This window comes from Phodopus roborovskii, unplaced genomic scaffold (genome assembly GCF_943737965.1).
Source record: "Phodopus roborovskii unplaced genomic scaffold, PHOROB, whole genome shotgun sequence".
NCBI classification, from domain to species: Eukaryota; Metazoa; Chordata; class Mammalia; order Rodentia; family Cricetidae; genus Phodopus; species Phodopus roborovskii.
Genome location: NW_026125391.1, coordinates 11,660,530 through 11,674,046, shown reverse-complemented (window position 1 = coordinate 11,674,046; position 13,517 = coordinate 11,660,530). Strand labels below are relative to the sequence as shown.

The window sequence follows — 13,517 nt, the reverse complement described above, 5'->3', positions numbered from 1 at the left end:
AGATATGTCAAGCATCATACACATCTTGATAAAATATGTCAATTTCCAAACACAAAATAGCAATGCAATTTCCCATGGCTCAAGAATTGTCTTATATGTCATAAACGGACATGTACATGCCAGGTGTGGATTTCAAGATAGTGACTACTTACACTATCTTACTATGGGATCAAAGGGGTGCAGAGTGAGTGTTGGTTCCACTAACATTTACTTCTTAGAGAAGAAGTCATAGCAGAACACTGGGCATCTGTAAAATTCAGCTGCTAAGTTCACAGGACCCTATCATGTTATTATCTATGTATGTATATGAGATTCCTAGTTAATAAACTATGAAACATTAACAGCACTTTCTTCTATGTGCACCAACTTGAAACCTTCTGCCTTGCCTTTCCCTGTAAATCAGACCATCCTGCCTCATTCAAATAGTTGTTGATGCTTATCTATGAGTCATGGAGTACCATCCACATTCCTTCTGACACTTCACTCCCACTCAAAAAAGGAAAACCTGCAAACAAACAAAAGAGATATACACCCAAAGGCAGGCCACTGGCAATAACTTACTGACTCTCCATTCACATACAGTCAAAAGCATTTCCAGGATTGAGATGACAGCTCAATGGTAGTGCTTACCTAGGACACTTAAGGACATGAGTTAGTCAGTACAAAGATAAATAAATGAAGACCTCTAAGTCCATCATACCTAACAGACTGAAATGTGAACCAAGACACCACCACCCTAGTCCCCTCTCACACACACAAGCACAAGTACACAAACAAGGATCACCATTTGTATGGGACAGTCCCAAAAGAAAGAAAGAACATAGATTCAATCCTCTGATGCAAAACCAGTTCTGCATCTGTGTCAGCAAACATCAAAATCACATGATCATGAACTTATGTGAACTAATTAACTTCTCTGACTAAAACCCAAGCAGGGGCTGGAAAGATGGCTAAGCAGTTAAAAAGGAGTATTTGATGCTCTTGCAGAGGACCCAGGTTTGGTTCCTGCACAACAGCTCACAACCATCTGCAAATTCATTTCCAGGGAATTCAACACCCTCTCCTGGAGGTCACAGGCAAAACACTCATACACTTAAAATAAAAACAAATAAATCTCAAGGAGAAAGAAGCTGAAGGAGGGATGGCTCGGCAGTTGAACATCAGTACTGCCCCATGCTGTTTCCAGCACCAACAGGCAGCCCACAATAGCCCTATAGGATCCCATGTCTTCTTCTGAGCTCCACAGGCTCTGCGTGAATGTGTACAAATCCACACCCAGACACCCACACACACACATAATTAAAAATAAATCTTTAAAATAAAATCCTGAAACAAATGAAAGTCTTTTAATTTAAATGATCTGAAAACAATGTAAATAGGCTTGTGTGTGATTTGTGTTTGTAACATAGCATAACTGAAACTCTCCAAATAGTCACAATTAAGTTTTCGAGCTAGAAATAACACCGAGAGAGACTTAATGTACTTCTAAGATAGATCATCACTGTTTAATTTTTACTAAAAGGAGCCTTTTCCATATAATAACAAAACGACTTATTCTCAGCAGTGATAATTAAATGCTACCACTGGTTTACAATTTTACAATTTTAAGGAGAATGAGATTACAAGTCCAAGTTCGTAATCTAAAAATTGCGGCTTCAGATGAAATCTGAATGTAGCTACATAATTAAAAAATCTAAGCCTGTCACTACACCTTAGGAGACAAAGCAACTGCCGAGAATCTTTTGTTCAATAATAACAGTTTTCTTATGAAAGCAGTTGTAATGGAACGTAAATTTAGAGCCATGACAAATAGTTTCCTTCCTCTGGGAGACAGAATGCTGATAAAAAACAGATCGTGCCTCCATTAACTCCTTGATAGTGGTGTTTTTATGATCAGGAAGCACCAACCTTTCCTGTTTTCTCTTTAAAACAAAGAAAACTTGATATATAAAAAGAGCTCTAAAGGGGAGTTAAAAGGGCTGTGATGGGAAAAGGCACACAACAGCAAGGTTATGAAAGTGTCTAAATCTAGCATAGCTTCCTCTAGACAAATCCCCAGGCGGAGCCCCAGATGCAGCCAGTGCGCCATTAAGGGACACATCCTCAGCTAATGCTCAAAACAGCACAGGCCAAGGAACAGCACCAATGTGTCCCACCTTAACTGGGAAGGGGGCTTTTGGAAGGCGATGCAGGTCACATGTGGTCCTGAGGGCAGGGCCTCGATGATGGGTTAGAAGCTTTATGTATGCAGGAAGGGCCCTGAGATGCCAAAGCCCTCTGCTCTTGTGCCATGGAAGACCTCCCTGCACATAGTAGTAATGATGGGGATGATGGGGGAGTGTCAGCATGTGATGTTGGACTTTTTACCCTATAGAAACTGTGCGGAGTATGCTTTTTTCCTTAATAATTACCTGGTCTGTTATATTCTACTATAGCAACAGAAAATCGAGCAAGTTACTTTTCTATTGCTATGATGTGACACTGTGACAAGGCAACGTAAAGAAAAAAAAGGAGTCTATGGAGGGCTTACAGTGTCAGAGTGTTAGTCCACAAACATCATGATGGGAGCATAACAAAGATAGGCAGTCAGGCAGGACACTGGTACAGCAGCTCAGAGCCACAGCTTAATTAGCAAGTAGGAGGCCAAGGGGGGGGGGGGGGGAAGAGCACTGAGAACAACCAGGGCTTTTGGAACATCAATGCTCAACCCCCAGTGACATGCTTCCTCCAACAAGGCCACACCTCCCAATCCTTCCCAAGCAGTTCCACCAACTGGGAACCAAGCAATCAAACATATGAGTCTATGGGGGCCATTCTCATTCAAACTATCACAGATACTAACTGATGTTTAATTGTTCTTTGAAGCCAGGGAAGATTAGGCCATTCCCACGCTGGCACCCTGCCTATCTTGTTTTAATATTGTGTCTGTACTCCTATGCTCTCAAAACGCCATGATGTGAAAGGTCTGACTACCTCTGGAGATAAGCAATTAACTACCACTCTCCAGCTCTGACATCATTAAAGGGGATGCCTGCAGTCAATGCTATGTCAGCTTCATAGTCCCAACATTTGGCTAAATGCCTAGAGCAGAAGAGGCGGTCCACTGAAAACTGCTGGATGAAAGGGTTCTCACTACTCCTCATCAATGTATGGGAAATGCTTATTCTTCAGTCTGTACATTATTTAAGGGAAAAAAACCTCAGTCCAACCATGCACCAGATTTTTCTTTGTACATATGATACATAAAATTACATTGTTTCATCAAATATCCACCCTATTCAAGAAATAGGAAAGGAATATTTCTAAGCCAGCTACTTCTTTTGATCACCAGAAATAGATTAGATGATGTAATTAAACTATTCAAATGTCTCATTAGTTGTGAATTGAAGGGGGTGTTCTGATGGCCAGGCATGGTGATACACACATACCTATAATCCCAGCACTTAGAAGACAGGGGCAAGATAAACACCATATACTTGATGCCAGCCTGGTCTACCTATTGAATTCCAAGTCATCCATGGTTACATATCAAAGCCCTGTCTCAGAACAAACAAACAAGGAGCTGGAGAGATGGCTCAAGGGCTTAAGAAACTTGGCTGCTCTTGCAGAGGACTCAGATTTGGCTTCCAGTACCATCACTTGAAGGGTCAGAACCACCTGTAACCGGGGAGCCTGATACACTCTTCTGACCGCCTCTTCAAACACCAAACATGCACATGGTACACAGACATACATGCAGGCAAAACACAAGACACATAAAAATAAATTAAATTTACAAATAATAAATAACTGCAAATTTAAAAAGCAGAGCTGGAGAGATGGCTCATTAGTTAAGAGCACTTATGCTTCTTCCAGAATCCATGTAGTGGCTCACAACTATCTGGAACTCCAGTTCTAGGGGATCCTAGACCCTATTTGTGTCTCCACAGACTCCTACACACACAAGGTAGACATACACACATAAACACACACACTAAAATAAATGGAAGGAAGGAAGAAGGAAGAAAGGGAGGGAGGGAGGGAGGAAGCTGGCATCTCATCCTCATTTGGCTTGCTGTGGCACACATCTTCAATCCCAGCACTCAGGGTACAATGGCAGGCATATCTCTATGACCTTTAATCCAACTTGCTCTACATGGCAAGTTCCGGCCAGCAAGAGCTACACAGTGAAACTTGGTCTCAAAATAAACAAAAAGCAGAAGTTCTGATGAATTAGCAGGCAAGAAAACTTTGAATACTGCTATGAGAGTGTAGGATGGTACACCGCCAATGCCACACAGAACTTGATTTACACATAAGCACAGGCCTCAAACCACCTCTCCCCTAAGTCCTTCAAGCATTTTGTAATGAACTTGTGATTTCAAAGACCAAGCAAAGGGATGTATTTGTGACATAGAATATCCAGCTGAAGACATGAAAGCCCATGAGTAATCCAGATATTGCTAAAGAGCCAGGCATTTAGCATGAAGCCAAAATCCCAGTTCTTTCTTCATTGTATTCTTCAAGTGACACAAGACTCTTGGACATATCTATAGGGTTCTCCACATTACCATTGTGTTTTGCTTACAAGGCACTGAACACAAAGCGCTTGACTCCTATAATGAACTTATATAAAAGGGAACTAAAAGTAAGGCATCCCGACTGAATCATTTTCCAAGGTCAAATATTTTGAAACGGTACCCACAGCTGCCAATAAAATTCCACTCCCTTTTCCCTTTGCAGCGGTTACAAAGACGAGGTGGGGTTACTAGCAAAACAGCCCCTTGCTGACATCTGTATTCAATAACTAATGCTGGGGATGCACTGTGCACTAGCAAAGAAAATGGTGGAGACTCGCTGTTATTGTAAAAAGAAAAAAGGGGATGTAGTGGCATCTTGTTCTACCAATAGACTTGAGGTAATGTGTTGCTGGAGATTTTTTTTCGGCCAGCTCCCACAACTGCTTCAGCCCCAAATAAACACACGGACTCTATGTTAATGATAAAATTGTTGGCCAATGGCTAGGGCTTCTTATTGGCTAACTCTGTCTTAAATATTCACCCGTTTCTATAAATCAATGTATTTCCATGTGACGTTGGCTTACCAGAGAATGCCTGGATCTGTTACTCCTTTCACAGTTACATGGTGCCATTCCAGGCTTCCCCCACCCCCAAGCACTCTCCCAGTCTCCTAGCCCTGCCTATCTTCCTGCACAGTTGGTAGAGTAACGGTATAGCATGCACAAAGGTTCAGTCACAGGAAGCCAGGGGCTCAATCCCCAGCACCAAATAATTCAGGAGTGGTAATGAGAGTGTGAAATAACAGCTGTTAGCCTTAGTTTCTTCATCAGCACCACTCAAGTCCATCTCCTTGCAGCTGCTGCACTCAGATTCTCCAACAACCAACTCTATCATGTTCTCCTCCACTTAAACGGCTATCCCATTCTTGGCTCCTTTGCAGAAGTCACCTTGTCACCTAAACCTCATAATGCCATTGCTTCAGTCAATGGGTCACTGCCCTTCTCCAGCTGCCTTTACTGACTTATGATTTCATCCCATCACAGTCCTGCTAATGCCACTCATATGCTCAGGTACCTTCAAAGGCATCTCCTGGTAGCCCTCTCCCCTAAGTCCAGTCTAGGCTGGTTACCAACTGTCTGAGAATCTCTGACATCACATCTACTGATGAGTCTTCTCTGGTCCTACTAATCCTATTCCATCTGGCCAGGTGACACCCGTAAGGCATCTATCACCCGCCCCTTTCTCTAATACCTCATTTTCAATCCAAGAGAAAGAGTGTGGGCCCCACCCTCAAAACAGGCCCAGAATTTGTTTCTTTCACTTTCGATAATATTGACTCCCTAGCCTCTATTATAGCAATAATTTTGTGATTACCCACGGTGCTTCTGTGTGCACACCTGTAACCTGTTTCCTCTGAGGAGATTCTCCATGCTTCTGTGTACACATGTGTAACCTGTTTCCTCTGAGGAGACTCTCCATGCTTCTTTGTGCACATCTGTAACTTGTTTTACTCTGAGGAGATCCTCAATGTTTCCCTGTGAGGAGGCCCTCCACGCTTCTGTGTGCACACCTGTAACCTGTTTTACTCTGAAGACACTACTGATTCTGAAGTAGAAGGCCACGAGAAAAGACAAGCCCTTTCCCTCCATCTTCTGGTTCTGATTTGTTTCTTGCTGGCTGACAGCCAGGAATTTTGACATCACTAACCCGAATAGTACAAAAGAATTGCACCCCTACCTCTCAAAACTTCACAAACAAGATTGACTAATGGCCTACACCTGAAGTCCAATGTCCTGCGACCCAAGGATCAATGTCCTGTTCTTTCTAGATCCTGGGTGTAAGCCTAAACAAAAATACCTAAAACAGCTTCCTCAAGAACAGAATTGTGTGGCGGTGGGGAAAAGGAGTACAGCAGAATGAATTAAACTGAGTTGCAGACTCTATGGGGGAGAAGGTAACTGCTTCCTTCTGAATTCTGAACTTCTTTTTAGTGATGAGTGTCAAGGACCAAGTGGACATTTAGTGGTTTAAATAATAGGGATATTACTACACCCATCTAATCACACATCAAAACATCAAAGTAATTTGAAGAGCTGGGTGTGGTGGCACGTGCCTATAAAACAGCACATTCGTGGCAGAAGAAGAAACTAAATCTTAACAGCTCAAGCTGCATTGCAAGACCCTGATTAAAAAATGCAAATGAGGCTAGGTATGGTGGCTCATGCCTTTAATCCCAGCACTGAGGAATCAGAGACAAGTGAATCTGTATGAGTTAGAAGCCAGCATGGTCTGCAGAGTGAGTTCTAGGCCAGTCATAATTATATAGTGAGACCTTGTCTCAAAATAAGCAAACAAACAAAGCAAAGCAAAATAAATTTGAATAGTTTAAAAAAATGATCAGAATTTTGAAAAATGCTAAACAACCATTTGAAAGCAATTTCAATACTTTCCTTAGCTGGAGTGCAGTGTCTTTGCCAAAATTCTAATGACTAGATTAGGACTAAAAACTGTACTAAAGATAAAATATTTTAAAATTCATTTTATATTAAAATATATTTAAATAAATGTATAATAGCTAAATATAAAATTCAGGAACTGGGACTATAGATCAGTTGGTAGAATACTTACCTTGCATACATGAAGCACACATACACACATTTAACTCAAAAAAAGAAAATAATCTAAAAACTGTAATTCTATGCTTATAGTCAAAATATCCCAGTCGTTACTTTATCACAAGTAAAAGGCCAGTGTTCTTATTTGTGGATATATAAACTCTTTGTTTTCCTGACACATATTAATAGCAGCCTGTATGTGTCAAACTCCCAATGCTTGAAAAATCCTTCATTATAATGCACACGTTTGTAAGTTCAAAAGTTATAGGTTCAAAAGTTTTGAATAATTCCCCTTTCATACTTGAAGCTATAAGAACTTAAATCTATTTCTATAGTGTCCATCTAAGTGTCTTACACACACTAAGTTATTTTATCTTAACCACAATCCCATGAGGGAAGAATGAAATTCTCATCATTTTGCAAATGAAGAGACTGTAGATAAAACAACAAAAACAATAAAACAAAATCCCACGCTGTGAGGTTTAGAGTTCAACAGTGACATTTTTCTCCTACCACTTTATGAACTCTTTTTCATTCTATTATAAAATATATCTCAATTTTATTTTTAAATTACACCTGTTTATTTGTTTACTCATTGTTTGGGGTGGGCTTAGTACACACATGCCATGGTGTACATGTGGAGGTCAGAGGATAACATGTAGGAATCGTTTCTCTCCTTCCACCACGAAGGACCCAGGCTCCTCCTAACCTAGCACTCATGTTAGACATGTTAAAAACAGAAATCTAGAAATCACTATAATTTTTGATGTTTCAGGGGAACTCTTCTCAAGAAGGAAAAATTGTAAAGTGAGCTACTTACCAAAGGAAGAAGAAAGTAAAAGAATTCAGCTGGGCATGGTTACGAACGCCTGCAATCCTACAGACAAGAGACTGAGGCAGGAAGATGACAGCAAGTTCAAGGCAACCTGAGGTAAACAGTCAAGACTCTCACGCTCTCACATTAAGAAACAGTGAAAGCAAAAAGGCCTGGGAAGATTTTAGAGGAATGAACACACGAGCAAGCAAACACACACACACACACACACACACACACACACCTTATGAAATTTCTTTCTGATTTTCAACTCTGTTATTTTCTGTACTCAAAACCCATATATATTAAACTATGTATATTACATATCAAATCATGCCTACAGTTTAAATCCCAAAATGATTTTTAACCATATTACACCATTCCTATGTGTATAAACTGACCGTTCAAATCTCTTTTATTTGGGGTTAGAGGATAAAATAGGGTCTCCCTACACAGCTAGTTGTCCCCATACTTGTGGCCATCCTCCACCTCAGCCTCCCAAGTGCCAACTGGTATGTGCCACCACCCAGAAGTTGGCAGCGCAATTTTCCTTTCTTTGTATTAACCATGTGCCTGTGTATATGGGAGGGATACAGGTCACAGCAGAGGTGCAAAAGTGAGAGGTCATCTTGTAGGAGTCACTTCTCTCCTTCCACATGTGGGGCTCAGGGGTCAAACTCTGGTTGTCACATGCCTTTCTTTACCCTGCTGGGGCATCGGGTTGGCACGGCAGAGCAACTCTGACAGGCCAGGGTACAGGAAAAACACTTTGTGTCCTGTTTTTCTATTTGATTCTATTCTACAAAACCATCTGTCCAACCAATTAATTTTTAAGTTATCCTCTCTTTTGCAGTTCAACACTGGCTGCTTTTGCAGAGGATCCAGGTTCAAATCCCAGCACCCAACATGGTGGCTTCCAACCATCTGTAACTGCAGTTCCAGGGCATCCATGCCTCTTCAGGCAATAAGCACATACATGGTACACAGGCATACATGCACTTAAACACTCTTACACAAAAGAATTAAATAAACACATGAATGTACAAATGTACTATATTATAGAGCATGGTGGTAGACTTCTACCCTGGCATTTAAGATTCTGAGTCAATAGCTTTGAATACAAGAAGCATTAGAGTCTGTGAAGTTCAAGGGAGAATACTTGTAAAATGAGGCATCTGGAACAATACAGAGGGTTCTGGAATTTCAATTTTCTGTAGGAAATGTGATGAATGGCTGACATCATAGTTAATATCTGAAACCTTTACTACCTCTTGCTATGAAACCTAGAGACAGTTATTTGAATTTGAGATAAAAATAGTAGTTCTGTTTCATAACTGAAAGTAACATTTATCCTGCTACCCTTGAATTTTGGAATTCTGCTTTAATAGGAACCAATGTATTGGACTAACTATGTAATAAATGGCTAATTAATTTGAAAGGAAAAAGAAGCTAAGGCAGGAAGATTCCAAGTTGAGGGCAGCCTGGCCCACATAGTTCAAGACCAGATTGGACAGTGTCCTGTCTCAAAATAAAGAAATAAAGTAATTAATTTCCCAAGCTAATTTTAATTTATATGTATGGCTGAAGGTATGAAAGAGACTAGATATCCTTTCATTTCCTCAATTCAAATACCCTTTCTTTATTCCTAACTCAGGAAGATTTCACTCAGTCCAAAATTTTAAGTTATCTAAGTTCTTAAACACCATCTGATAACCCCAACTAGAGCCTATATTCCTACAGGGAAAATAAATATTCACACAAGCCTTCTATGTTAATTTCCCTTAGGTTTCAGGGCAGTGGAAGATAGACAAAAATTTTACTGGTAGAATACTGTCCTCAAGATCATATGAATGAAATAAATGAAACACAGACTTCATCAAAACATACTTTAGAGCCCTGTATTTGCAGGCTACAGTCAACACACAGGAGGCACACAACCAACACTGTTGACTAAAGAAACTCGTCATCTCTAAATACAGGAAGTTCTGAAGCAAGTAGTCCTTTCCCTTACAACACTGCTTGGGCTTCCCCTTTCCATCTACACTTGCAGACTGCTTACACACACTACATTAACCCAGGGTCATTCCAGTACTGGGAATCCCCCCTGGTTATAGGAACCATGGCAGAAAACCCACCACTAACCTCCATAGGGTCACTGAATCCCCAGGACATATTAGGGGATGCTCCCCCCAACTTGTTTCAGGGACCTGCTTTCTGTTTCTAGACTGGTCATACTGGCAAAGCTCTGGCTCCTTGTATCACTTGAGGATGCACACGGCTCTGCTGCTAGAGTCCCAAGTTCCTCAGGAAATGATTCAAAACAACAGTGCTGACGTCGAACACAGGCATGGGCCTTTCTACCTGCCACTCCCACATGCAATCGTCGTAGCTCTAACACTTGGAGAAATGAGCTCATATTTAATCCTGCAGCATTGAACAGACCTTAGAGGCAGTTACCAGGGCCCGAGTAAAACCTACAAAGGATCTTTTTATTCCTGATCTAAAAAAAAAAGTACCTCCTAGGACCCAAGCTCAACTTTGCCAGCAACCACATAAAAAAAAAAAAAAAAAAAAAAAAAAACCTTAAAATGTAGAGGGAGAGAGACAGAACGTAATTGATAGCTGCAGAAGATTTTTCTGCCTTTTAAAATCTCATCCAACTTTACCTCTCATTCACCTCCCACTTAAACTGTTACATTTACAATACTATAACCTATTTGCAACATATAGGAGGCAGGCAGAAAATACCATATTTTAAGGACTGTCCCTTTGTTTAAAACAGTCTAAGACTTTAAAAAAAAAAAAAAAAAAAAAAACTAACCATACTTAAGTCCCATGAATTTCCAATTGGTTAAGTTTTACTGTACACCTGTTAAAAATCACTGTTGGGGGGGTCAAGTTTAGAACATATGTTAAATAATCTTAACATATCTCTCTAGTGTCTAGTGTCAACTTTTCTTTCTCATGGTGTCCATGACATGTTGCATATACAGCCAGAAAGAAAAAAAAAAAAATGTATCTTGAAAGCAATTAGTACTTGGTTTGAAAAAGAAAAAAAAAAAACCTTCCTGTTTTTAAAAATGTATCTATTGCACATTGATGTTTACAGCCAACAAAGCACAGAAGCAGCCATTGTACTCGGGCACAGTAAGAAGGAGAATCAGGTAAACAGATGACCGAATCACTGGAGGGGGAGGGGGCTCAAGGCACAAAATAGAATGCGACATTTCAAGCAAATAAGAGAAAACTGTTGAAGAACGGATGGGAATTAATAAGCAACATGGTCAGCATGCCTCACGTGAGACTGGTGGGTTTCGATATGAAACATGACATGTATCTCCAATTACAAGGTGCTACATCACCCTGTGTTCTAGACTCTTTCTTCCAAGCCTACCATTTGTGAACCTGTTGTCTATATTCCTAAGAACAAGCCAGAAAAGCTTACGCCTATTTCTGGCTTGCCTTCAAAGATTTGCCATCTTGTTCACACACACACAGACACACAGACACACACACACAGACACACACACAGACACACAGACACACACACACAGACACACACACAGACACACAGACACACACACACACACACACACACACACACACACACACAAAGAGGTAAAATGACCGGTTGCCTCTGTTCTTAACCCCAAGCAGCCCGCCTCGATTGCCCATGGATGTAACCTAAGCTGGCCCAGATGGCCTGGCTCTGCTAAAGCAGGGGAGCCGGGTTTGTTTTCAGGGTGGATGCTGCAAGCACCAGGTGTATTTATAGAAGGGAGCACGTCTGCGATGGAGTGAGATGGCTGAGAGGAAGTTTCGTCCTCCCAGTGGAGACAGCTTATGGAAAGATCTAGATTCCACAGCTCGGTTCCACTCCAGACCCACCGACTACCAGTATGAAAACGTATTTAAAACCCTTTTTTGATCTTTGCCGTTATAAAATACAGACAACCCCGCTTGCCACAGAAAAATAATAGCATGATAAATGTCCATGAAAAGGAATATAGAAGGTTTTTAATAAACGTCACCTTGTCTTCCTCCTGTTCAGCCAGAATAACTCAAAAATGAAAACGGGCTTTCAACGTTACCACTGGGAAGCATGAACTGATAAACAGGGACAAAAAACAAACGACTTGGGTGGAGGATTATATACTAAATGGAGTTTGGATATTGATAAAGGGGGAGGAGGAAGAAGGCATGGGAAAACCATCAAGTTGGAACCTCACTGGCAGGAACATCAACAAAGAGACTTTATGTAAGCACTAAACAAACTTCGGAAGCCACGGATATCCTGTGAACTCGCTTGGAGGCCTCCATTCAAAGGACAGCGCTCAGACCTGAGCCAGAAGCGCGCCATCCACAGGCCGCCTGGTCCATGCCAGGCCACGCTATCACGCAAAAACTGTTCTCCAAGCTTGGGCTGTTCTCCAGCCTCCGATCACCATCTAGATGGGATGGCCTGGCCGGAGCGTGCAGCTGGAGGGAAAGGGATGGGATCCTGGGGAGGGATGCGAGAGCAGGGAGGGACGGATGAGTTCGAAGGGAATGGCAAAGAGAAGGGCTGCAGAGAGCCTGGCGAGGGGCGAGCGCCACAATGAAGGACGGGGCGGAGACTGCGACAAGGATTGGGGTCTCGGGCGGGGGCCGCGAGCGAGGCTGGGGCATGGGAAGGCGGCAGAGGGCGTAGAATGGGGCTCAGGCGGCTAGTCAGAGGCTGGCGGCCCCCGCAGGTGCCACCGGGTGCAGGCTACTTACGGTGTATAGCAGGTTGAGTGCGCACAGGCAGTTCTTGGAGCACGAGAAGCCCCCGCACACCATCGTGGAGCGTGAGCTGGCGGGCGCCTGCGAGTCGAGGCGTCCTCTGCGGGGCCGGGCGAGTAGCCGCTGGATCCTAGCCTCTTGGGCCTGTGGCGGGGCCTGGGTTCGGGGTTCGGGCTCGGGATTCAGGCTCGGGGCTGCAGTGCCGCGCCCGCAGCGGCTCCCACCCGCTCTGCAACCTGCGGCCGCAGCAGCTCGGCCGAGCGCACGCCCCGCCCCGCCGCCCCGCCTCGCCCCGCACTCTGATTGGCCATGGCCGGGGAACAAAGGTAGAAATATGCAAATCAATGCGCTCGGCAGACCGGGATCCGGGAGAGGCGGGGCAGCTCTGCAGAGGGGGAGGGGGTCTAGACCGCCTGGAGGGAACCGGGCCTCGGGCTCGTGACAGTGGCCTCTGTGTCATCCCCCCCCACCCAAGCAGGTGAGCAGCAGAGGGCGGGGCTCCACGCTGGAAGCAGAAGTGACAGCACCTCTCTCCATTCTGGCACGGAGCGGGTGGGTGACGTGGCACCATTTTGAATGAGATGATAAAACGACGCACCTGGCCTCGTTTGAATGAAAAAAAAAAAGACAAGAATGAAAGGTTTAGAGGGTGAGGGTGGAGGCAATGAAAGGGAAAAAAAATGATGAAAGTAAACCAAAATCTACTTCTCTCAACATAGGTCAGAAATGTGGCCTAGAATTGTGACAGATTTCAGGTCAAGGAGACTTATTCTACTAGGAATCTGAGATATACTATTAAACCTCATGAGTACATATGTACAAAAG

The 13,517-nt window shown here is 42.8% G+C and overlaps 1 protein-coding gene across 1 annotated transcript in view; it reads right to left on the bottom strand.

Annotated features, from left to right (window-relative positions):
* Tspan13 (tetraspanin 13) overlaps positions 1-12,950 on the bottom strand; it is a 28,582-nt gene extending 15,632 nt beyond the window's left edge. The window contains exon 1 of the mRNA XM_051175091.1: positions 12,687-12,950. Within this exon, the coding sequence (XP_051031048.1) occupies positions 12,687-12,749 (63 nt within the window). The 5' untranslated portion in view covers positions 12,750-12,950. The remainder of the gene's footprint in view (positions 1-12,686) is intronic.
* Positions 12,951-13,517: the final 567 nt, after the last annotated feature.